Source organism: Salarias fasciatus, chromosome 6 (genome assembly GCF_902148845.1).
Source record: "Salarias fasciatus chromosome 6, fSalaFa1.1, whole genome shotgun sequence".
NCBI classification, from domain to species: domain Eukaryota; kingdom Metazoa; phylum Chordata; class Actinopteri; order Blenniiformes; family Blenniidae; genus Salarias; species Salarias fasciatus.
The window spans coordinates 20,889,516-20,916,073 of record NC_043750.1 but is presented as its reverse complement, the minus strand read 5'-3'; the positions used below and the strand labels follow the sequence as shown (position 1 = coordinate 20,916,073).

Sequence of the window (26,558 nt, the reverse complement as noted above, 5' to 3'; positions counted from 1 at the left end):
TTCTACCATGGGAATTTAAACTTTGACTGCAGTCCCCATTATAAGAAATAACTTTTTTTTTTAACTATTTCAGGGGTTTTTTTTTTTTTTAAGATCCCAAAAATTAGACAAACAACTGTTTTATTTAGTGTTTGATCATCCTGGGGTTTGCTCTATTCTACATTATTTTCACACTGCTCATTGAACTCAACTCCAAGTGACATAACTGGATTAGTGACTGCTTTACCTCAGTAGATTAAACAACATTAAACAGCAGATTGAACCACTGATCAGAGGATTGGCTTGTATCCATTTACAGTCTCTTGAAAGATATGAGCGGTCACTTAATGCTGATTAGGCAACATTTACGACCAAATCACATTCACCTCTGATTGTCTTGCTGCAATACAACATCAGAGCGAGCTCAAGGTTCACCTGTGGTGTCAAAGTTTAGATATGATTCTCCTTGGCTTGGTAATAAATCGCTGAACCGCTGGCAGAGGCGTAGTTTCACCTCCAGTGTGAGGAGAACAGAGAGCAGAGAGATGGCGAGTCGTATGAAGTCCGGTGGTCTGAGCACCCTGGAGATATGTTTAATAACCGTCTTTGTGTTGATGACCGGTGCCTGCATCGGCCTCATAGCCGTCTACTTCACAGACAAAGATGACTCTTCAACTCATCGGGAAGGTGAGGACCCCTGCTGAAAAGATGCACTGCTTTAATGTTGTTTGAGATTAGTGTAATATAAAACTGGTGTTATATTGGCTATAAAGGTTAAAATACATTTAAAGTAACCTGCTTTAAGTCACACTGTGCGTCTAAGAAATCTTAGAGCCTTTCTTGAATGTATGAAATCAGTGGAGGTGTAAATGAAGCACACAGAGTTCCACTGAGGTGTCAGGAGTGTAAAAGAAGCTGCAGCAGTAAGAAAATGCATCAATATGTTAACTTATTTCCAGATATTGAAAGACTGAGATATAGTCATTGCGCAGTTGAATTATAGAATTACTTGCTTGTAAATTCTTTTTTTACGTTGACATAAATCAGGTACAATTGTTGTATCTGAGCTTTGTTTTCCCTCAGCAAATAGAGGAGAACTCAAGGGCATCACAGTTTTAGTTATTCTACCACTTCTAGTGGAAGTAATTGCAGCACATTTTCCCTTAAAGTGACAGAAAAAAAAACTGTGCAAACATCCCACAGAGGATGTCAAACCTGAAATTACCTTATAGGAAAAAAAGCGACATTTTTAATATGCTGATGTACACGGTGAATATTAACCTTCAATATGTCAGCATTATCGATACAGACAGGCTGACTTCAGCATTTAGCTCAAAGTACACACACAGCCTGTGATTGCTGATAATGATAGTGTAGACAGCTGGAAGTCTGACTTTAACATCCAGAAGATGTTTTTTCTTTCACATCAGCAGATATGAGAACAGAAAATGTATGACGGACAAGCATGTTGTTACAAAAGAGTAATAATGAATAGCTGATTGAGGTTAGAAGTTATACAAATATGTTTTTTGAGACTTTAACTTGTTTAACAACACTTGGTGAAGGTTTTTTCTGCATTTTTCAGATTTTTTTTTTTTTGTCCTGTGCCAGTAACTTTATACCAGTAATGAATGTTCCATCAACTTTTCTGAAGTGTTTCCCATGATGCATAACAACACTCCTTCCTTTATCTGGATCCAATTTAATTTCAGATTTAGAAAATGCATTTGTTCCAGTGTTGAACAGAAAAAAAACACATATTCAGATTGAAATAGGAATGAAATGCTCCATGAGGCAGCCCAGCCGCCTTGTTCATGTGAAAAGAGGAATTAAAAGGGGATGTTATCAGTAGTTCTCTGAATTTCAAGCCATATCAGAGTGAACAGACTGTAAACAGTCACTACAAGAGAAAAAAATGGGCTCACCTACATCAGCAATTAAAAAAATGTTTACTCCAACTGTAAACTCACAGTTTTTGCAAAACACTATGTCTCCATTCATCATTTTTTCTCTATAATTGAAAAAGCTATCCAGTTTGGCATTGCCATAAATACTTATGTGATGTAACTAAATCTGCTCCTGTTACAATAAAATAATAAAAACAATAAAACCACTGCAGCTATCATAACATGTTTCATCATTTAAATTGTAAATGCGCTGAACTGCCATAACCAAAGTGATAAAAATCAGAGGACTGCCATAATTGGTGGAGTCACAGATCAACATGATAGTTTTGTCTTCAGTCATGTTATTGTATTGTGAATCCACAGATCCACATTAAATTCACTACATGGATACAAATACTTTTCTTAAGTGTTTTTGAGCATCAGCAATAAGTCTAAAAATGTTTCTTTTTGCCTTAAAAGTAATTGAAGTAACTTGGATTGTCGTGTTTATCAGTCCAAATGGTAGCATTAGCAGTCGCTTCAGCCTGTTAGTTTTGATTTCATTAAACTCCTGCTTACTGGAAGAGGCTCGCCTCATTAATGCTGAGCTAACTCCGTTCGGCTGACAGCAGCATGAAAGATGCTGCTCTGTAAAGTAACAAGTGTGATTTATTAGCAGCTTTAAATAAACATGGGCTCACCTCTATAGGACATATCTGCAGCTGTATGTTTGTCCAGTGTTTTCTGCAGTTTGTTCTCACTTTCAGATCCCAAGAACAAACAGGCCAGATGCTTCCTGAAGCTAAATTTAAAAGAGATTATTTTCTCATGTGACTAAATGCTTTTTATTTGCAATCGTGGCTTAAACACCTCGAGTGCTGTTCATAGATGTTCCTTGTAAGCCTTTGTCCTTCATCTCCAGAGCTCGTCTCGGGCTGCGGGGGTCCTCGGGACATGTCTGGGGAGTCAGGCACCTTCTCCAGCTGGAACTACCCCAACAGCTACGACAACGGCAAAAGTTGCACGTGGGATATCACTGTGGACCCTGACAAGGTGAATGACCTTCCTGAAATGTCACTTCTAGAATAGAATACAACACAATACAATACAATACAATACAATACAATACAATAGAAAAGATTGTGAATGATGTAGATTTTGTGGAAAGACTGTAATGTTGTCAGTTGGTGGTTCCCAAACTGGGGTCTGGGACTCTGCAAGTGGGCCTCTCGAGATTACAGGGTTGACCCCAGCCTTTGCCTCCTTTGAGTTTATCTAAAATAGACATGCATAAGGAAATCTATAATAACACACAATCACAGAAGCTTCCGCGGACCTGGGAAAATGCTCACTTTTTTGTTTTAGTCACTTCACTGTAATGTTTTGTCAAGTCACAGATCAGATGTGGACAGTAGCTGTTTTTTAAAGGCATTCTGATGGCACTCCAGGGGAAAAAGGGCAATGAACCACTGTCAAGAAGGCTCAAACTTCATCTGTTCCACTGATAAAAAAAAGGCATGAAAATGAACAAAGGCAGAAGGTTTATTACAGTATTGATTATAATGTTGACGACTATGATAGTATAAAGTTTTTCTCTATAAAGCAGTTCATCTTGTCTTATTGACATTGTAGATCAAAACAATCACTCATGTCTGTATTTCATGCAGAGTTTTACTGCGCCTGTTGTCTAATGAGTGGAGTTATGAAAACTGTCTTATGTGAGGCCAAGCAGTGGAGGACAGCTGGAAAGAATGCAGTGGCAGGGCTGCAGACAGATGGCTGCCTTGTCTCCATTCTCCTCAGCTCTCCTCTCCAGACCCACAGGACAAAACTAAATCCTTGATCCTTCTTTCTCTGGCAGCATGACTGCTTTCCCGCATGTCTGACATACTGGCAGCTTTTCTCTCCTCTGTTTTTCCTCTGTATTCCCACACATAAACACTCTCAAAGCCGTGGCGGAGGTACCATCGCACATCGGCGCATCTCACACACAGCAGTCGCTGCTGCAGACTGTCAGCAGCCCCGTCTCTCTTATCGACTTTTCACATCTAAGAAGGAAAGATGAAACATCTCAGCGTGCCTCTGTTGCAGGTGATCCATCTGTGGTTTGAGGAGTTTGCTCTGGAAGACACCGAGGTCTGCAGTGCAGACTTCGTCACGCTGCGAGACTCTCTGGGAATCATCGGTGAATATCTCACATTAGTTCCAACCGGCGGTAGAAAAAAAAGAAATCAACTGTAAGAAGTGGAGAAGCCTCTCCATTTCAGAGAGAGATGCATATCTGGCTGTTCGAGGCTGAGAGCGTTCATCCGTCCATGAGCGGAGTCTGATAGTGAGCTGTCACACGGTGCCGCTGATCCTCTGTACACAGCTCTGCCATAAAACACACTCTGCTCTGACGGCAGTTTAAATCTGCATCTCTGGTTCACCAGCATGTTATGTTCTTGTTTCTGCTGAGTGGTGAAAACTACCTACTTTATAGCAAATGAAGTGTTATTTTAAAAAGTGACCTGAGTATAAAATGTAATATCTTGTATGTAAATTATTTTCTATCTCTCCAATATGAAAAACTAAACATTGAACATGCAACAATGGAATAACAGGCCTCATATTTAACTTTCAGTTTGTCACTTGATTAATGTGTCTGAGGATGAAAAACGGCCCATACTCTGCCCGTTGTACCTACGACTTTGCCTGTCCAGATGTGTTTTGTTTTGTTGCATATATTAAAATTGCAAACGGACAAAAATGATACATTCAAGATATTTTTTCTTACTGTTTTATTTATGGTGACATTGTGATCTTTAGTATTTTGCGGCAAATAATTTAATTTTGTCTGTGAATCAGTGATGATTTTATTCTAAATATCGTCATAATCGTGCTCTGAAATTTCTGTCAGCTAATTCAACATCATCTGTTCATATCTGTAGGTAAATACTGTGGCTACACCAAACCGAACCCGGTGGTGTCACTGACAAACCACCTCACAATCTTCTTCGACACCAATGACAGAAAAACAGACCAAGGATTCAAGGCTCATTTTAAAGCGGTTTCTCCAGAGCGCGCAGCAGGTAAGATTATGTCAGGAAATCCATTTCAGTCAGGAAAAGCTGCCCGGACTCTGACGTGATGTTAGATTTCTGTCTTACCGTATGTGATTGACCTAAAAAGCGAACGCTGGGGGAAACGGAAGGTGGAGGGAAAATGGAAAGGGGATAGGCAGGTGGAGGGGTGTGTTACGGATATCCTTGAAGTGTCAGTGGACCTGAAGCGCCCTTCATCTCTCCTGACAGCAATAGCTGGAGCCGGCGGCTTTCTCCAAGGTGATCAGGGGACCCTAATGACTCCCGGTTTCCCAGAGCAGAACTACCTGAATGGAGTGCTGTATCAGGTACGACCGCAAGAAACTCACAATGCAGCACGGCTGATGAGGCAGTAGACACATCCTCATAATGTTCTATTGTACTGAGTTCGGAGTTTCTGCTCATTGTGAACTCATTGGATTTCAACACCATTGTTTTAGAGCATTCGTACTCTTAATCAGCGATTAAATTTTCCGTTAAGCCAGACTCAATTTGGACGTGAGGGTTTGCACACTGGAAGGAAGATGGGGTCACATGGTATTATTTGCCTGTCGTGGAGATTTCATCTGGCTGAGCTTTAGCTTGATGGATCACCGGCTGTCCAAACAGTGGCGAAACTCAGTGATAGAATAATTCATGAGTTATAATACAGCAAAGGGGAGCTCAGGATGCAGCCATGGGAGAGGAAGTGAGAAAACGTGATCAGAGATGCAGAAATAGTGGCAGATACCGCTTATGTTGCGTAAAATCAGTTTTAAAGTGACATTTATTAGCAAGGATTTCACTGCTCACCATACATGTTGGTGTGTGTGTGTGTGTGTGTGTGTGTGTGTGTGTGTGTGTGTGTGTGTGTGTGTGTGTGTGTGTGTGTGTGTTTGTCGGATCAGTGGAAAATCACAGTGCCTGAAGGCGAGAGGGTCCGACTGACATTTACCTCCTTTGACCTGGTCCCTGAGGTCTGCGGAGACTTCATACAGATCTATGACGGCCACACGGCCGGCTCCTCTTTAGTAGGTAAGCAGGACTTATCACAGTGAAGCTCCAGGAATAGAGTGGTGGGGGTATGTCACTGCATTGACTTGCAGCAGATAAAGATAATCGTGAGAACAGACCTTTACTCTGGATATGTGGCTAAAAGGCAAAAGCATGTTGAAACTCCAGAAAAGACAGCGGGCTTTGCTCAACATTAGCATTATGAACTTGGTGGGTCTATGAATTAAAGATGACTTCAATTAAAATTTTTAAAAGCTGTACAATGAACAGAGCTTCTGGTGTGATTTTGAATTTAATGACTTTCAGTTTTGCCTGTGCAGATTTCATTGTTAAAGGAGCACAGATGGTTTGTCAGTGTGAAAACTGACAGTTGGGAATGTTGTTGTTGTTTATGTGCTGAGCTCTGTGGACGTTCGTCTCTGACTTATTATTCATCACAGGTAAATTTTGCGGCGTCACTCCGCCGCAGACCGTGGAGTCCAGCAGAAACACCATGGTCGTCCGCTTCAAATCTGACAACACTTTGACTTCTAAAGGATTCAGTGCAACTTACACAAAGTCTAGCCTCCCACCTCTGACCACCACACCCAAACCCACCACTACAACCACACGCACAACAACTCCCAGACCTACAACGCAAACATCTGCACCTACCACAACATCTGGTAAGTACGCTCTTCAGTCCTCGGTCTACTAAGGAGAATCTCTGAACTCAGTGCAAATTAGGCGATGGCAAACAAATATGGAGGAATGCAAGTCACTCTGAGTGATAATAGGGAAAGCCCCCCTGAGACTGAAATCTATTCATCGCTGTATTAAAGCTTCTGGCAGTCAGAACCATTTCCTCTAGTGGCCAATTAAGGTGCTGCATAATTGATGTGTTCATGGGGCAGCTTGGTATCAGACTTAGCTTGTTCTCATCAGACCTCATTAAATGGCTGAATGACACCCAGGAAGCCTATTTTCGATCTAATATCTTGTCTTCTAAAAGCTGTTTGCATGATAGAAACTGATAGTTGAGCTCTTTCTTTTATTATTCAGGGAGCGGTGGTCCGATCATCATTGAGGGGCGTAAAGGTGTCGTCCACTCCGTGGGCTACCCAAATGCATACCCTGCTCATTTGAGGACCTCCTGGGAGATCTCTGTGGCCAAAGGATTCCTGGTTAAACTGGAGATCACAGATCTGGCCATCACAGGGGAAACTGGACAGTGTGAGGAGGACAAACTGATCATATCTGATAAATACAGCAATTTGGGTAAGATGTTTTATTGCTTTTATTCAAAAATGTGGCTTGTGTTTTTTGCTCCATGAGCGGCCATAACAGCTCAGTTAGTACAGTACAGCTCAATAGTTCCCCCCCCCCCCAACACACTGCTGTAAAACTGTTGATTAGAATCTTCTTTGCAAAGAGCCCAGCAAACTATAAATTACCTCTCATTATTCACTTCAGTGACTGCGGTAGGGCTGATACAGCTTTATCTATTGCTGAGTTCTCAAGGACTAAAGCAATGAGGTGCAGACACACACACCCTGTGAAAACACCCACAGATAGGTGATGAGAGCATTTAGTGCTGGGTCTTATTAGCTGGAGGTGTTTTTGTGTAAAGATCACAGAAAAGTGGAGAAAAGAGGTGGCTGAAAACTGGTAGAGGTGTAATGTATTGCACCATGAATGTTTATTTTGTACACTCTTGCACTCACAGACATTTATATCAATTGACTGTAAAGAAATTCCAGTGTCACTGCAAAAGACAACACACACTCTGGGCTTTCCCTATTCCCAACTTTACCACGAGGTAAAAGGTACCGGACGCTTGAGACAAAACAAAAACAACTAGACTGGAGCACAGCTCCTCCCCTTATACTGTTAAAGCCACCACCAAAATTACTATAAAACACCTAAGTTATTGCTCAGTACTGATACGTTTCAGTCGGTCTGTGAGTGCTGCTCAGTGTTTCAGTCACAGTGAACTCTACTTATCTGATATTACTTTGAACATACTCTCATTAATGTGTAAATGTATGCAGAACTGAAAAGTGTAATCAGCTAATTTACTTCACATTGGGTCTCTGCACTGAGTAAAAAGATTCTATTAGAATATGTCTATAGAATCAAAGAATCCAAAAAAATGACGTAAAGCATCAAACAGGCACACATACAAACTGTTGTGTTCCAAAATTCATTCATTCCCAGACGTGACAAAAGAATTGAACTGCAGATTGAATAAGCTTTTGGAAATATGTTTTCAGAGTATTATGCTTAAAATAAGAAACTCTGAAATAACGGCTTTCAGTTTGCAGTGATGGGGAACTATTGATACAGTGATGGAACCTTTGATTCCAATTCACTGAGACTTAAAAGTGAATGTTTGGTGTTTATAATTGATATGTGCTTTGGGTGCAAGTTGTCTGTATTGTTTTTGTCCATTGATATGTTCAACATTTAAATTTGGAGAGACGGTTGAGATCAGAGGCGGAGCATGGGTCTTAGCACAGAGGGGGCGGAGCATTCTCTACGGGCCCTTATGATAGTAATTTTACCATTCAAACAATACCTCATGCTACCATCAAACAACACACTAATGCTCACTCTTATTGAGCCAAGCAAACCTATATGCTTCAGAAAGCAGAATAAAGTCACAACCTGTTCACAAACTTGTTCTGAAGAACAAATACACGTACGCACGCACGCACACAAGCACACACACACACACACACACACACACACACACACACACACACACACACACACACATACAGTCTCGTATTTCTATCCTTGTGGGGACCTTCAATTGACTCCCATTCATGTCTAGCCCCTAACCCTGACCCTTACCCTAACCCTAACCCACACCACAACAAAGCCTAACCCTAAAGAAATGTTTTTGCACTTTTACTTTTTTCAGTAACAACAACATGGTCAAGAAAACACTGTTTCTCCTACTTAGGACCGGAAAAAGGTCCCCACAAGACACGTCGTTCCATGTTTTGCTATCCATGTGGGGACATTTGGCCCCAACAAGGATAGAAATACGAGAACACACAAGCGCGCACACACACACACACACACACACACACACACACACACACACACACACACACACACACACACACACACACACACACACACACACACACACACAAACACACCCAAATGCAGCCATACAGCTGTCAATCTCAGAGCGTCCGCTGTCCATGGTGCTGAAAGCTCTAATAGAAACTCACGGGCTAAATCTGTACCATCTTTGATACAGCTTAAATATAAAATGAACACAGCTGGTCTAAAATTACACAATCTATTCAGATAGATATAGACAGCTATCCATATCTTTTGGAATTTGCGTACAGTATATTAGAGGAAATAAAAGACTCTGGGGTCTCTTATAGTTGAGAGCAACACAAGGCACATTCAAATAGGCAGGTGTTTAAGACCACAGCATTCTGACAAAGATAATATTTTTGAAGGTTTCACTGACTCACCAGTGGCTCCGATGTTAGGTTTTGGGTAATACCGCTAGCGGCTAGCATAGTGTTTAGCATACTGTTTAACTTCCCTCCAAAGAGTTCAGATCAAGTGCAACAGAAAAATCTCGTTCATGCCGCACAGCCAATCAGCGCTGGCTTACAGCTCTGATGCATTCATGGACAGTCGTAATGTAAGAATTGGCAAATTGGAGCCCACAATCATATGCATATACCTTCTTGCACACACTGCACATTTTATTATAATCATTTATTTACGAGTAAATGTGAACACATCAAAAGAAACGGGGCCCTATGACCTTGTGGGCCCTGGAGCGACCGCCCCCTTGCCCCCACTCTGGCTCGCTACAGGTTGAGATCTTCACTCTTTTATGGGTCTTTGATTCTGTCAATAATGTGTTGCTTTAACCTCATAATGTCAGTTTATTTGAAATATTTGAAGCACTTTTTCACATTTGCTTTCTTCCTTTTTTTTTTTTTTTGTTTCTGTTCATCTTTATCCTTGATTTTCAGGAACACACTGTGGCTACATACTTCCACCCGTGGTGGTCAGTGCCAGTGAAACCATATCTCTGACCTTCCAGTCCGACAGTCGCCTCACGGACCGAGGATTCTCTGCCAGGTGGGAAGCTGTGTATCCTGAGGATATCGCAGGTACTGAGGGCTGACACACACCAACTTGTTTCAGCGCACAAGCACACAGGAACACACTCACACCCCGATTCACATGTTGGTGTAGAGGATCAGCGCCTCATTAAGACGAGCCACAAGTCATCACACTTCTTGGTCACACTTTCAGAGAGAAAAAAAAATCTGAAAAGTTGTTGCAGGTGCAATGTGAACACAAAAAGGAACAACTTTCTCATCTTTTTTGTTTTGTTTTTAAATCATGATTATCTGGCCAAAAAAGGACAAGAAATTTCACATGTAGTGAGAAAAGTAGAGAGAGGAAATGCAAATGCAGTGTTTATGTTGTGTACGTTTTACTTCACACAGTTTATTGAAAATAATATTTATTTGAGCAATTGATTTAAAATTTCTAGATAAAGCTGGTTGACAAAGCTTTGTAATTATTTTTCATATTTTGTAATTCGTTATTATTATTTTACATGTATAACCTTGGTTCTGCAGTGTTCACACTACTGAAATAGCCTTAGATTCAGTCTCGTTGATTAGTGTAAAATATAACTGCGTTATAATCTAAATTAAAAAAAAAAAAGATTCTATATAATTGTAAGGTAACAATGAGCTGACATTGTGATACTATCACCCCACTTCTGATGGCAATCTTTCTTATTTTGACTACTTATATCTCTGTTTTCCTCACAACATCTCCTAATAAGCATTTTTTCATTGAGATCACAACAATTTCATCCAGTAACTCACTTTCACCTCAGTCAGGTTATATATCCACCTGATAGTCTTCCAAGGCTTGCTTTCCCAGATTTACAACACAAAGGTCTTTGTTTTATGACTGTTTACTCCATCGGCTGCTCCATCTTATCTTTGCTCGCGTGGGTGTAGCAGCTGGTGAACTATCCTCACGTTTAAATGAGCTGTGGAGATATATAAGAACTTCTCCACTCAATTTTTTTATTTATTTATTTTTTTTTGGTAAATGAGACCTACATGGAAATATCAGGGGAAAAGTATTTGAGAGGTTTCAATATTGTTCACATTTGAAAACATAATTTATACGTCTCATTACCCCCTTCTCACACCGTATCAACACAAAATGGTGCGTAAGTTATTCTAGCACATCGCGTTTTCTCGTCCCTCTTCATGATAAGATTGCCTTCTTTCTTATCAGGACTCTCTTATCACACAGCAAAAAATGACTTGTTTGCATTTATCAAATCTCGACCCTGCATCTCGGTCACCTCTTGTCATTTCTACTTCTGTTTTCAGAAATCCAGGGTTGTGGTTTCTCATCGAAAGAGGAAACTGGGGTTATCAAGTCCCAGAACTGGCCAATGAATTACAAGGCCAACACCGAGTGCATGTGGAACATTGCTGTGCCTTTTGGCAAAAAAATCACACTTACGTTCACCCATTTCGACCTTGAAGGCAAAGACTTGCTGACATCCAAATGCTATGATAACATCATGATTTATGATATCAACAATTTGACAAATGGGCTGATGAGCACACATGGTAAGCATATTTTAATAGAATGTGTTTATTATTATTAGATATAGTCCATGTTAATGTCCTGATCACTCAATGATTATTCAGCAACTAATTAAAAAACAAAAATATTCTCTCTTTCAATAGGTGCATTTTGTGGAACAAGTCTTCCGGGTGCCATCCAGACGAAGGGCAACAGGCTGATGATTCGTTTCCATTCAGACTTGTTTACTGAGGCCAAAGGCTTCAGAGCTTATTGGACAACAGACCCCAGTCTGCCTGCTCCCACCGAGCCGCCCGCTCAGCCAAACCCCTGGGACGACATCCCCATTGGTATGGTATCCCCGCCTGGCGACCGTCACACCTGAACACACAGCTTAGTAACAGATAAAAAATCAAATAAGACACAAAATTGCTGTCACACTAGTCCACTAAGTCTTGTTGAGTAGTTATTCATTTACGCTATCTTCTGGATTGCATCAGAAATGTCAAGCTGTATGTTTCATTTTCATGCTTCATATTAACGAAATATCATTCGGTTAAAAGCAACTCATATTCATAAAGGCATAAAGATAAAGTAAGATAAAGATATTGTGTTTTTATAGCACTAAAATGAATAGTGTAACAAAATAATCTCTTGGAGGCCAGATTGCATCTCTGTGCGTGCTGGAGTCGGGCCGTGGGCCACGTGTTTCCACCCTTGTGATGCTGCATGGGCGCCTCACCTATAACCATCTGATTCAGGCCTGTTTTCATCCTCATCCTTGCTTTACGTGCTCAGGGCCCAGTGTGTGGTGACCCCGTGTTTCGCTTCTCTTTCTTCCTGGTTGTTATCTGATTTTCATTCTTCATTTGAAAATGAGCCCCAGGTGGCCCAGGTTCCAAGCCAGTTGCTGAAATAGAGTTTTATAGATGGACTCGGCTGCTTTAAGATGGTTTTTTTTTTTTTTTTTTCGGCCCAGGCCTGTGTGTCAGGGTGGTGAGAGGGAAGAGAGTCAGGGACGGAGTAAGAATGATGATTCATTACAAACTCTTGGGATTAAGAAAAAATGATATCCTGTGTTGCTGGGACATCATGAGGCCTGTCCCTGAGAAAGGCATGAGAAATGTGGTGGTCTGCTTGGATAAAGATACCCTGAAGAGCTTCTACAGTCGCACGGATTAATGAGAACTAAAAACAGTGGGGGACGCAGTGGCTCACTGTAGCCAGGGGTGTCGGCCTGCTGCGACTGGAAATTTAATTCAAAACATAGGAATCAATGTGCCAAAGTCGGTTTGCTGCGACGCAGGGGCTTATCTGTTGGCAGCAGATATGTACTGTATATTCTGGCTTTATTCACGCACAAACAAATCTGTTTCAGAGTGGCCCACCGCTTGTGGGAAGCCAGCCATCCCCCCTCATGTCATGTCACGAATTGTGAATGGAGAGGAAGCCACACCACACTCCTGGCCCTGGCAGGTGTCCATGCAGGTGGGAACCTAAATGGAGATTATTTACAAAAATAATCCAATTTACATTCATATTTGCAGCTTCCTGGTCATACTGAGGAGTAATATCCGCTATGATACTTGTGTCTGTTAGCAGAATTGTGTTATATTGATTTTTTTAAGCTGAGCTGATATGATACTTTATTTTATGGTTAGAGTGCTGATGTGTTTTCTGTGTTTTTGTTGCTTCAGGTCTGGCCATCCAGTCAAGAAAACCCCAGATACTCCCATACCTGTGGCGGTACTCTCATTCACAAGAACTGGGTGCTTACAGCTGCTCACTGCTTCATAAGGTAAAGTGAACGTTCAATAAGTATCTATAGAATATAAACCCTCTCAGGAAAAATGCTCAGCACTGTAAAAATGGCTTTATTTTAAGGTATAGGGGACTTGTTATTCATGTTTTGAATGGAGCTTTTTCAGCAAAGTTTCCTCAAGTTTGTGGGAAGCCCATTTATGTCATCTCAGTAATCGGTGAATGTGCTTTTACCTCAGGCTGATTCAGTGGAGGAGCAGCGTTGTGCTGGAGATGCCTCGATTCCTCAGCTAATGGTCTCCAGAGCCTTTTAAAGAGAGATGCTTTTTAGAGCCGATGAACAATATATGAAATATATACATAAAACATAATTACTGCGGGGCAAAGGAACGCAGCTCCTTAAACCTGTCAGTTTACCTGATGCAAAGACAGTGACGTGCACGCTCTGCGTCTGTTGTGCGCTATAAAGTATTTATCACTGATTGGTTGTGATTATACCTTCTGCAGATATGCTGATGAGCTGCAGCGCTGGCAGATGTGCCTCGGCAAACACAACCTGACCTACACAGAGCCGACCCAAGACTGCTTCAAGATAACCGGCATCTATCGCCACGAAGGCTTCCAGTATCCCACGATGCCCACGGTGGAGTACGACATTGCCCTGATCAGACTGGAAAGAGAGGTCACGCCCACTGACGAGGTTTCATATGCCTGCCTTCCACCCGAGGAGGAAGTCCTGGCTGGGGGCAAGAAATGCTACGCTACTGGCTGGGGAGACGAGACTGGTACCGCTTCATGCTTATTATCAACCTGTATCAGTATACATTTGCATATTTTTGCTGGTTGACCACCAAAATCAGTGACATTTTAAAGTCTATTGAAAAATATAGAAGAAGGTAAAATGCAACACCTTATAGTTGTTGCACAGTTTGCATGCCATCTGCTGGACTGAACACCAAAATGCTTTCTGTGTCAAACTGACATGCACTTTTCTTCTTTGTGTTTATCAGGTGATTCACAGAATCCAAAACCTTCAGAGGCCCTTAACCAGGTCGCTCTGCCTGTTGTGCCGTATGACACCTGCAAGAGGATGGATTACTGGTGGTTCCAGGTCAAACCCTCCATGATCTGCTGTGGTTATACTCTGCCCGACGAGCTCAAGTCTGTTTGCCAGGTAAAAAGGAGAACTCAGCTGTTTTTTGTTTTTGTTTTGTTTTGTTTTTTAAACCCAAGCTTTAATTGTGATCTGTGACTTTGACAGGGGGATTCGGGCGGTCCACTGGTTTGTCAGGAAGCTCCTGGGAGTCCATGGGAAGTCCATGGCATCACCAGCTTTGGTCCTGTGGGATGCATCATGAATAAGAAGCCGTCTGTGTTCACCCGCACCTCTGCCTACATCGACTGGATTGAGAATGTCATCCGCAGAGAGCTCTACTACGAGCACAGTATGGATCCGAGCCATCTGAGATGACCGACTGACTTTGCAAACTGAACATGTCAGAATGTCTTTCAGCAGTTGACCTTCTGTTCTCCCTGTGTAGCCTCTGGCTGTGGAGGGCCACTTGAACTGACTGGCACATCCGGCAACGTGTCTTCCATGCATTTCCCCGGCTTCTACGACAACAACGCCCAGTGCCAGTGGAACATCCGGGTGCCCGAAGGCAAACTGATACACCTACGCTTCAGCAATTTCTCCCTGGAGGAGAGTCTGAACTGCATAAATGACAAAGTCACCATCTCAGACACAACATCAAGTCTAGGTATCTGAATATCTCTCCTTTATCTTCTCCTCGGCGACAGTGAATTAGCATTATTGCTTGTGACTACTTTGTCATGCACCACTATTTATCCCCCTGCTTCACAAATCTCAGCGCATTTATTCCACTCGGTCATCATGTGCAGCAACACAGCACAATGAGAAGACTAATAATTACAGCTTCAGTAACAATTTTGACATCATGATTCATGGTTAATCCTCAGAGTTGAGAAACTTTAAAACTAAAATGACACCAAATTTATGAAGTTATATGTTCAGAAGAAATTCTTAAATTTGGTTTGTAAAGGGTAAAAATAAAAAAAGCAAAAATAAAAAGCGCTCCAATCAAATTAGGGCAAAAAAAACAAACAAAAAAAAAACAACCCAAAACAATAAAGTAGAGCAGAATTAAATATTTAAAATTTGACATTAGCTAGCTTGTCAAATCCTCTATACCTACAGGATATTTTTTTTAAAAATGCATGCACAATTTCCCTCCAAGTGATAAAAAGATTTCCATTTTTATCAGTGTGTAGTCATCTCATTCTCTTGTAAGCCTGCATCTCACTGAGACAGGCGCGTTTCCCTTTTTTATTAAGCAGTAAATGGTCCTATAAAACACTCTCAGGAGGACAGCTTTGAGCTTGCAGCTGTGTTTCAGCCTTAAATGCCACATACATATCAGGCTGTGTAATACATGCATACTATATAAAAATAGGACAGAAAGAAGCCATAAGTCAGCAGGAGAGGTGTTGACAGATTTATGCTGTTGTGTACGAGCTCTCAGGACAGATTTTGGCTAACACTTCCATCTTCCCTCAGGCGTCTTCTGCAGTCACGTCGCTCCCAATGACATCGTGAGTGATGGAAACACGCTTCATATGAGCTTCTCCTCCAACGACAGAGTGACGGATACAGGCTTCACTGCTACTTGGAAAGCAATAGACCCCTCAGAGAGTAAGACGGGAAAAAAAACAGGCCAAGATCATGCTGAGACTTTGTAATTCTAGGGTTTTTAATTTTACTTTTTTTTATGGTTAACCATGCTTTGCTTTGTATTTCTCATCTCTCTTTTCCTTCCATCTCTTCTTTACACACCACAGCTCCCTGTGGAGGAATATTTAACAGTGAGGTGGGTGAATTTACTTCTCCAAACTGGCCTCACGACTACCCGTCCCAGGCCGTGTGCACGTGGCGTATCAGTGTGCCCGCCTCAAAAACGATCAACGTAGTCTTCACCCACTTTGAAGTGCAAGCCGTAAACGTGGCAGGGAGTTGTGTGGATTACGTTGAGATCTTCGCAGGAGGCAACTTGACCTCACAAGGTTCGTGACTGTTCTACACATTTGGACAAATCCACTTTGACTTTCTGGTTTATCTTGCGATCTAATTTCCCAGTTATGTGTTCATTTTCAATTTGTTGTTCCTGCAGGTCGATTCTGCGGCTTTGCACCTCCTCCCTCCTTCTCCACCAACAGCACTGTAGTCGTCATCCGCTTCCTTAGCAATGGGGCCAATCACCAGAAAGGTTTCCGTGGTTACTGGACGACTGATGGTGGCCTTCCTCCAACTCTAGCCCCTCCTGCTCCTAACCCATGGGACAACATCACTATCAGTGAGTGTTTATATGATGGTCTAGTTTTGATTAAAGTCAATATAACTTGTCCTAAATATCGACGCACGAATTAACATTTCACATAACTCCACATTTTTACCTCCCAGGCTGGCCAGAGGACTGTGGCATCCCAGCAGTGACACCCAATATGAGCATCGCAAGGGTGGTTAACGGGCAAGAGGCTATTCCCCACTCCTGGCCCTGGCAGGTCTCCATGCAGGTACAATTCCCTCTTGTTTTTCTGTGTGTCGCCCCATAGCTTCAATTTAGTGAACATCTATCTATTTTTGCTCTCCAGGCATCACCATTTTCTCCCATACCGTACATGCACGGCTGTGGAGGCTCTTTGATTCATGAGGAATGGATCCTGACTGCAGCTCACTGCTTCATGTTGTAAGATATTATATTACCTTGTATTCAGTAGATTCTCTAATGTGGCAAAGTGAAAGGTCATTTTAATGGAGCTGTGGAGGAGAAGCCTTAAACAGAAGAAAGTTAAGAGTCACTGCTTTCACTGTCATGAAGGGCTAAACTAGTGTTTGAGAGGGAGTGAAATCTATTCTATTAGTTGCTATTCTCTAATTGCCAATCTACTGGCACAAAGGTCAATTTTGTATCACGCTCTGTGTTAATAGATTCTTCTGAAATCAATTTGTTGTTCAGGTGCGCAGATCCCTGCTGATAATAGAGAATTATCAACCCCACTTTTTGATTTAAATTCTTCCATTACAGCTTTGCACATTGTTTACCTGTTTCTCTTATTATTATTTTTTTTTTGCCCTGCTGCTTCTTGTAAAAATGTTCAAACTTCCTGTTTGCACCTTCTTGAAGGAAATTCAACCTAATTGGCAACTTTTTGAAGAACTGAATTGAATTTAACTGAATTTAACTGAATTGAATTGAACTGAATTGAATTTAATTGAAACTTGAACAATGATGACTTTGTTTCTGCTGCCCCCTTCTGTTCCTCTCTGCTACTGCACATTTGAGAACATTCCATTGCAGCATGTACAGTTTTTTGGTCCTGAGTGATGTCCTGCATTAAACAAATTGAAATATATCCATTAATTTCTCCCTCCAGCCCACTGAATAACCCCTCCTTCTGGCGCATGTGCCTGGGAAAGCACCACATGAACTCCTCCATGGACGTCCCCTCTGCGGAGAAATGCATCAAGGTGGACGGCATCATCAAACATGAGGGCTTTATCTATGAGCAGGACAACAGCGACATCACCAATGACATTGCCCTGGTGCATCTGGCCGAGCGTGTCAACATGACGAGGGAGATCAGTCCCATCTGCCTGCCCAAACCTGAGGCGATCATGCCTGCAGGCACGCCGTGCTTCGTCACCGGCTGGGGAGACGAGAAAGGTAGAAGTAGTTAAGCTTTTTCGTTTTATGCCAACGTGAGCTCGCCACCCGCTCAGATTTGACAAATTCGAAATGCAGACAAATGCTGTCCCTTTAACTAAATCTGGGTATGGTGTGGCATCTTGATGTGTGTGTCCAGGTATCTGCATGCTCAGGGGTAGGCAAATCATTTTCAGGAGGGGGCCACATTAAAAATCTTTAATTAATGTGGACAGTTGAACCTCTGGATAAATAAATCTACCACACTCAAGATAAAAGCAAAGCAGTTACAACACATGTCTCTTGTACATTCGTTTTCTCGTCGTCTGTCATTTCTCAAGGATCAATCATGGGGCGGTCAGGAGCAGACAGAAGGTCACATGTAGCCTGTGGGCTGTGAAGCTCACAGGCCTGAGCATGTTCAAGGAAAGAGGCACTCAGTTCATTCAATAAATATGTGTGAATTGCTTCTCTTGTTCCCTTCGCCAGGCCCATTTTTCTTTCCTGCAGCAAAGCCAAACAGCACCTCTCCACCTCCATACTCTCTATCAGAGTGATTAGTATCTGAGGCTTATTGATCTCATACAGTCCGAGGATGCACTAAATTGGATTTAAGCGTCTATTGTCAAGCACGCTGGATTGTAAAGAAATAAATGACCTGAAGGACTATTCATACCTATAAATGTGGTCATGCCAATAGATTTTCTCTAACAAGAACTCGCTTTCTTTCTCAGGTAACCTGTTTCCCGTAGTGTCTGAGAAGCTGAATCAGGCGGCACTTCCAGTCATTGACTTCGACACCTGCAGCAAGCCTGCGTACTGGTGGGACACCCTCAGGCCCTCCATGATCTGCGCTGGATTTGAATCCCCCGATGAGCTGAAGTCAGCCTGCCAGGTAAAAACTAACTGGAGAGACACGCCGGAATGTGTTCATATGGGATGGTGTTTGGTGTTTGAAATTCACTTCAAGCGTGTTACGTAAGAGAGCTGAATTCTAATGAGTGGGTCATCTTTTATGTAGCACGCTTTGTTTATGGTCATTCAGCCTTGATTGAAAATGGCTGCCGTCCACTTTAGATAATGGACAGAAGAACATTGGAACATTGTTTGTTTGACCAAGTGAGTTCAAGTTCATTTAATTAAGAAAAATAATTGAGTGAGTAAGATAATGAGTGGCCCTGTAGGGAGAGTATGTACGGTCGTTAAAAAAATGCAGCGGTGCAAGAGAGACCAGTAAAAGTTTAACACCTCGGAAGAGCATCATGAAACGCAGCACAGAGACTGACCTTTAGAAATTCTGGGGCACAGAAAAGATTTATAGCAGCTGCCACAGTCGTGTGTCCTTCCATGCATCATGAGCAACACTTTGCTGATTTCCTCGACCTGCTCTCTCTCTCAGGGTGACTCCGGGGGTCCCTTCGCCTGCAGGGCGAGCGGAGCTTCCGGGGCCTGGGAGGTTCATGGCATTGTCAGCTTCGGACCTCAGGGATGTATCCAAGACAAGAAACCATCTGTGTTCACACGGGCCTCTGCCTTTAGTGACTGGATTGATCACAACATGAAGAAGTTTATTTATGAGCATGGCGAAGCGATCTGAAGCGGATGTCATGAAATAAAGTAGCTACATTTCTCTTCTGGTTTCAGGCTGCTACATTTGCTTTTTCTCAGCTTTTTACTTGGACTTTGAAGAATTTATCAAATGAATCATCTTAAAGCGCTGTTAAGCTACTGCCACAATGAAACAGTATTTAAATATTATTTGTGATATATTTAATATTACCTTTTATTGACCTATGTACTAACATGAAATATTGTCTCAAACATTTTAATTAAATAAAAATGTAAATTTGTTTAATTGTTTTCAGCTCTGTTTTTTGTTTTAGTTTTTTTCCATTTGCATCTTTTGATTTGCTTTGGCATATTTACTGTGTGTGTCTGTGTGAAATGTTTGGTGCCACAAAATTACCTGTAGTTGTGTATAATGAGTGTACGTGGTTACCTATCTGTCTCTATGTCTCGGTGTATGGAGGGCCTGTTGATCAATTCAAAGCTTTTTAGCACAAGATTTTAATGAAGGTTTAATTCTCTTCCCCAGCTCCACTTGCAGACAAGACAGATGAAATCCTGCAGGACACATTTAAAGTTTGGGGGGGGGGGGGGGGGGGGGTTAAGCCCTCTGTCACGTGGCCATCTGTTTGTCCAATGGGAGAGCTGTGCTCAGATTTCAGGCTGGGAGGAGGAAGAGGAGGAGGAGGAGAGAGGAGGAGAGAGGAGGAAAAGAAAAAGACGAGCTCTAATCTGTGCTCAGTGTTTGCCGGTAGAAGTGGCAGGCCTGTCATTCCCTTCCCTTTACCTGGAGTCTCTGTGGAGTGTGTGGAGTATCTGAATGGAGCTGTTTGAGGCTGAAAAGTTTCCCAGCAGAGGGGAAAGTCCTGGAGCAGACTGAGGACAGCAGGAGGAGGAGGAGGGAGCAGTTTTCCCCTCTTCTACAGGCCTTTCTTCAGTGGGAGAATGGGGGCTGGAGCTATGACCATCTGTGTGAGTACAAGTCTGAGTTGGTTTTTTAAAGACAGCACATTCTCCCTGTGATTAAGGCCTGAGGAATGTGTCTCTGGATCAGTCTTCATACTGCTCTGTGTGGTTGGATGTTTTCTGGTGGATCTACTACTTTGACTACTAACTTTAGTTTACTTTAAGGTAAACTTAGGGAAAACATGCTTTCCCTTCAAGGGATTGACTTTACGTCATAGTAAACTTGGTTTAGTAAAAGCATACATTTCACTTTACTAGGTAAGAATATGTACCTTACTTTAGAATAACCTTTGAATGGAAAACAGAATAATTCTTGAACTTCTGAGGGTTGAAGGATCTTTGATCCAGCCGAATATGAGCACAGGGTTCATGGTTTACTTCAGTTCACAATTTAAAAACATGACTTTTCCTTTAAGTCACTAACTTGGGTCAGGTATTTGGTTTCGGCTGTCTATGGGAAAAATTGTCCATACTTTCCTTAAAGTCATACAGACAGCAGTTTCTGGACCCAACAAAAAAAAATTAATATGTCATCCTTTAACAGTGCAAGAGCGAAACAGGCTGCAACAAACTGGAAGTTTCTGGTTTTCTGTCATATTTTCCAAAGTCTGGATGAGCTCAGTTTACTAACTTTCCCCAACATGCCTGTCTTTACAAACCTTGAACCTCTTTTAGATCCACGTGTTGTGAAGCCTCCTTGTCTGTAGTCTCTTGGTGCAGGGCAGCTGTTGCATGTGGCGCCTGTTGTGCTTTCTGCTCCTTCATTGACCACCCACATAGAGAGAGAGGCTGAGATCCTGGGAGGAGGGGAGGAGGGAGGAGCATGCTTGGACTTGCTGTTTCCTTCATGAACCAGCATAGGTTCAGGGTAGAAAAGTTTTTCAATTCAATTCAATTCAGCTTTATTTATGAAGTGCCAATTACAACATGGTCGTTTTATGGTTATTGCAGAATAACTTCTTAAAACTGACATGCTCATTCACTTTAAATGTGTTTATTAAATGTGTTCCACAGGTTTCTGCCATAGTTTAACACACTCGGTGCTCTTTCACTCAGATCTTTATGGTTTCACTGTCAGGAACCATTTAAAAGATGGGGGAGGAAGAAGGATCATCGGATGAATCAGCAGGCAGCTCTGAGCACCACATCTTTCCTTTCCTTTCACTTCCTATTCCCTGCTTTAGTTCACATGGACCATGTAGCTCTTCACATGACCAGTATGCAAGATTGGGGTCTTGGTGTGAGCCAATAGGTCAAACCACTTTACCACAGTGCATCCCTCTCATTTCCATCCTTCTGTATTATTGTGTTGCTTCGACTCTTGTAACATCAGGCTGGAAAACACCATTAGTTCGAGCTTTGGGAGACAAATGTCGTAGTTTTATCAAATGAAGCAAGCAAATATATTTATTAGTGAACAGTGTGAACTGAAATAACCTCAATTCAACACATGGACTGATCCACGATGGAGCTATGCTGCTGTAATCAAGTCCGACAGTAGTAAAACACAGTCTTGCTTTATAATGAAGGCCTTTCTTGAGACATTTGTTCAATATACTTGTCAGTATATAGAAGAGAAATCCCGAGGACAATTTTCAGTTCGTCTAACTATGGAGAACTTTTTCATTTGGCCTCTGTTCAACATAAATGAGCACCGTCTCAAAGAAGACAGCAGCATGATTTGTTGTGCATTTCTGGATTGTTGGAAAACTTTATTCACAGACAACCATTTCTCCAAGTGTTCTTGGGCCTGAGTGACATTCAGAATCGTGCATCAGAGTCCTCATCATCCAATATTCACCTCCAACTTTGCTCCTAATTCTTTAAATCATTTTATGATTTTTATTCGTTCTAGATAGTGGACTCTTCAGATCTCTTTAAAATGTTCTTTTTTTTTAATGCATTGCTTTGATCATGGAACCATCCATTCATCCATGAGTGTACTTTTCATTGTATTTTCTTTTTGCATGTTTCAGTGAGTGTGTGAGTGTGTGTGTGTGTGTGTGTGTGTGTGTGTCTGTGTATACCGTAGTACAGACAGATTTAGTGGACATCTGCTCAGCATATCACATTGAGTAGTAGCTCAGACCAGCTTAGCTCTTTAACACCTGCAGCAGTAGTCCTATAGGAGGTCAATCTGAAAGGTTTAACTATTGGTACATAATCTAAACTGCAATCATTTTGACTATCATTGCACAACTAGGAAATATTCTATTTAAACGGTGCAAGTGATATTTTTTTCAACCCAAAAAAAAACACAATTGATAAGTTGAATTATACCATTTGAAACAGAAACACTCTCAGCATTTCTTCTGTCTCACTACCTGCATGTGCAATTTTGACTCGTATCATTCCCGTCTATTCAAGCTTTATTGTGCTGAGAATCTCCTCATCTCTTTTATGGTACAGTATATAACTACTAGTTTAGCCTATTAAATGCTGGCACCCATGCAGCCCTCCAAACTCTAAGCATTGACTAAAAATTCTAGTGCATTCATTTTCTATCTCACATTCATCAGGAAGGTGTGGTCGACTTAACAGCATTAACACATACATACTCAGCCTGAAAAAACACTTCAGCGATCCAAAGTGTGAAGTTGTGCTGTATTAACAAAGTCAGAGCATCTGCCACGGTGAAGATCTCGTCTCCTTAGCCTCGTAGAACCATCTGTGTGGTGGGTTTAATCAGCTGATTCTCTCTGAACAACTGTTCACCAGGAGAATAAACTCATTGGCACTTTTCCTTCGCACATTTCCTCCCTGGAACTGCAAACACACTGTGGACAAATAAGATCCAAGGAGTTTTATTTTCCCAATGAAGTGCTGAACTCAGAGGAATGACCATGTCACATGGTGTCGTCGTAACTATGGCAACAGTAGTCAAACTCCGAGTTGGTGTTGCACAGAGGGGCAGGTCGTCTTCACGCCGTGTCTTAAGGAAATGCATCAGCCTGCAGTTCAGTGAGCCAGGTGAATGGGTATTGACCTGGTGTGTGTAGCGACGCCTCATCCAGCCCTCTGTGCAGGGAGTGTGTGCACTCAGTGTTTCCTCTCAGAGAGCTGCACTGATGAGGATGAGGAGATGGGGGACGTGTGGCCTGTGTTTGTTTTGCTGAGTTATCAGGTGACGAACACAGATGGTTTATGGGCACATTGTCCTGAGCTGGGCTATCAAAGCACTTCCATGACTGAATGTGAATATGCCACTTCTTTCAGCACCTTTTCTGTTAAAGATTTGTTCTTTTTTCCACTTCAAAATGAATGTATTAGCTATTCATCAGGAATTAAAATAGCAAAAACATTGGTTTATAAAATATATTATTTGGGTTTGTTTCTTCCATATTCAAAGAAAGTGGAGTGAGTTCCTTTTCAGCTCTCACATTGTGATTCATAATCAAACTGAATTATGATGAGACCAGCACTGCATGATGTTGGTGATATACGATAATGTTGTTGAGTATTTTGATCACAATATTACTTGCAATAATTCAATACTAAGTATCTCAAAATAATAATGTTCTTTCTCTTCTTGGACTTAGTTTTATCCAGTTTTATTCAAGACTTAACCTCAGTTGGTTCTTCGGTATTGTTGTGTTATTTCATTGTTACTTTTTTGTGGTTCATATTTCATATTTTATTCCAGCTCTCATTCTGACTTCTCTTTCCTACCAATATTCAAATCAGTGTAATAATGGCTGCTGTACATATAGACATTTGTGTGTCTTTCTGTGCAGGTGTGTGTGTATGCGTGTTACCCTGTCATTGCCTTTAACCAAAGGTGTTGCATAGTAACCTCATATTTGTCGTAGCAACACCCCTTACTTCCTTCCCTCCCCTGTCTCCTCCTCCTCTCTGCCTTCGGCACAGGCTGTCCTTTAACAGCATGGAGCCCCACCGGGTCACTCTGACCAGACTCTCACTCACCTTTCAGCCACCAGAGTGTGTTAAACCTCCTTCTACGATGGGCGTCCCACTGGGGTCTGACTGCTGCTCTCTGCTCCTCCTGTAGCACAACAAGACAGCAGTGCAGGTGAGAGAGGACATGAAGAAGATGGTCCAGATTCCCATCCTGAGACCCAGAACGGTGGCGGCCAAGCACACCAAGCTGTTCGGAGTGTCCCTGTGTGAGCTGCAGGAGCAGGGCCTGCTGGAGGACGGAGTGCCGCTGGTGGTACGGAGGATGGTCGAGCATCTCCGCAAGCATGGTGAGACACATGCTGGGTTTTTCTTTTAAAGACAAGAAAATACAAGTGAAAAGGCTTATTAGTGTTAATAGACCACAAAGTCCAAGCCAGACTTGTATCAGGGACTTTCTTGTTATGACGCAGAGGTAAATATCATTCATCGTCAGCTTTGGTGAGACATTCCCTGATGATACAGTATGTGGACAACAGACATACAGGGGCAATGAATAGCTTGTGGAGCTTTTTAAATGCCTTCGCTCCAGATTTGATTGACATTTTTCTATTGTCAGTTGTAGTGAATGTCAGTTCAAGTCTAAACTTGGTGCTGCTGTTGTTGCAGACATCAAGCGAAGCTGCAAACACTTTCCTGTTGAATGGCAACAGTGAGAAAGTCACTTCAAAACACAATACGGCAGTAAATACATGATGTTACTTTAAAGAAATGAGAATATTCAAAAAGAAAATCCTTTAATAATAAACATTGTTTATAAAATAGATGAATTGTTTGCCCATTTACCTGTAGTGGGGCCAGAGTGGGGGCAAGGGGTCAGTCGCCCCAGGGCCCACAAGGTCATAGGGCCTCGTTTCATGTGATGTGTTCACATTTAATCGTAAATAAATTATTATAATAAAATGTACAGTGTCTGCAAGAAGGTATACGCATATGAGTGTGGGCTCCAATTTGCCAATTCTTACATTACCACTGTCCATGAATGCATCAGAGCTGTAAGCCAGCGCTGATTGGCTGTGCGGCATGAACGAGTTTTTTCTTCTTTGCACTTGATCTGAACTCTTTGGAGGGAAGTTAAACAGTATGCTAAATATGCTAGCCGCTAGCGGTACTACCCAGAACCTAACATCGGAGCCACTGGTGAGTCAGTGAAACCTTCAAAAATATTATCTTTATCAGAATGCTGTGGTCTTAAACACCTGCCTATTTGAATGTGCCTTGTGTTGCTCTCAACTATAAGAGACCGCAGACTCTATTTTTTTTAATATATGTGAATTCCAAAAGATATAGATAGCTGTGTCTATAATTTTAGACCAGCTGTGTTCATTTTATTTAAGCTGTATCAAAAATGGTACAGATTTAGCCTGTGTGTTTTTATCTGAGGTTTCAGCACCATGGACAGCAGACTCTCTGAGATTGACAGCTGACAGGCTGCAATTGTGTGTGTGTGTGTGTGTGTGTGTGTGTGTGTGTGTGTGTGTGTGTGTGTGTGTGTGTGTGCGTGCGTGCGTGCGTGCGTATGTGTATTTGTTCTTCAGAACAAGTTTGTGAACTGGTTTGTGACTTTATTCTGCTTTCTGATATATATCATATATGCATATAGGTTTGCTTGGCTCAATAAGAGTGAGCATTAGTGTGTTGTTTGATGGTAGCATGAGGGATTGTTTGAATGGTAAAATTACTATCATAAGGGCTCGAGAATGCTCCGCCCCCTCTGTACTGAGACCCCCGCTCCGCCTTTGCCATTTACACATGTATTTTAATCATACTTGCCTTTCTACATCACTCTACCTCCACACATAGTATGACAGTACAGAGAAAATCGCCTAAAGAATTGTAATTCTCGAGTGTAAATGTCAAAGAAATCAACATTGTAAGTAAAACTAACCAAATTCTGAACTTCCTGTAAATCTGTATATATATATTATAATATACAAACCCAAAAACAGAAAAAAAGAAAAGTTAAACACCAGTGTACCATACAAAGTTGTTTTGCTCTATAAAAATAAATAGAGGTCAAAAATGCTGCAGCACATAGACTGACAGACTGATGGAGCTTCACCTGTTTTACTCTGTTGACCTACTTTCTGCATTTC

The 26,558-nt window shown here is 41.8% G+C and overlaps 2 protein-coding genes across 3 annotated transcripts in view; both read left to right on the top strand.

Annotated features, from left to right (window-relative positions):
• Positions 1-536: 536 nt before the first annotated feature.
• On the top strand, positions 537-19,612 carry LOC115389774 (ovochymase-2). The gene is made up of 25 exons (XM_030093351.1): positions 537-666; positions 2,788-2,918; positions 3,957-4,050; positions 4,796-4,936; positions 5,159-5,256; positions 5,836-5,962; positions 6,382-6,606; positions 6,983-7,198; positions 9,937-10,077; positions 11,332-11,577; positions 11,698-11,883; positions 12,912-13,021; positions 13,231-13,331; positions 13,802-14,079; positions 14,305-14,468; positions 14,556-14,739; positions 14,836-15,054; positions 15,873-16,007; positions 16,154-16,375; positions 16,483-16,665; positions 16,773-16,885; positions 16,964-17,058; positions 17,747-18,036; positions 18,750-18,910; positions 19,415-19,612. The coding sequence occupies exons 1-25, from the start codon at positions 537-539 to the stop codon at positions 19,610-19,612; spliced, it is 4,188 nt and encodes a 1,395-aa protein (XP_029949211.1).
• A 796-nt stretch (positions 19,613-20,408) lies between these two features.
• fam13a (family with sequence similarity 13 member A) overlaps positions 20,409-26,558 on the top strand; it is a 51,360-nt gene continuing 45,210 nt past the window's right edge. The window contains exons 1-2 of one of the 2 annotated variants that reach the window (XM_030093285.1): positions 20,409-20,553; positions 24,557-24,752. In XM_030093285.1, coding sequence (XP_029949145.1) covers positions 20,527-20,553; positions 24,557-24,752 — 223 coding nt within the window. In that variant the 5' untranslated portion in view covers positions 20,409-20,526. The remainder of the gene's footprint in view (positions 20,554-24,556; positions 24,753-26,558) is intronic. The other variant, XM_030093286.1, reaches the window with a different exon arrangement.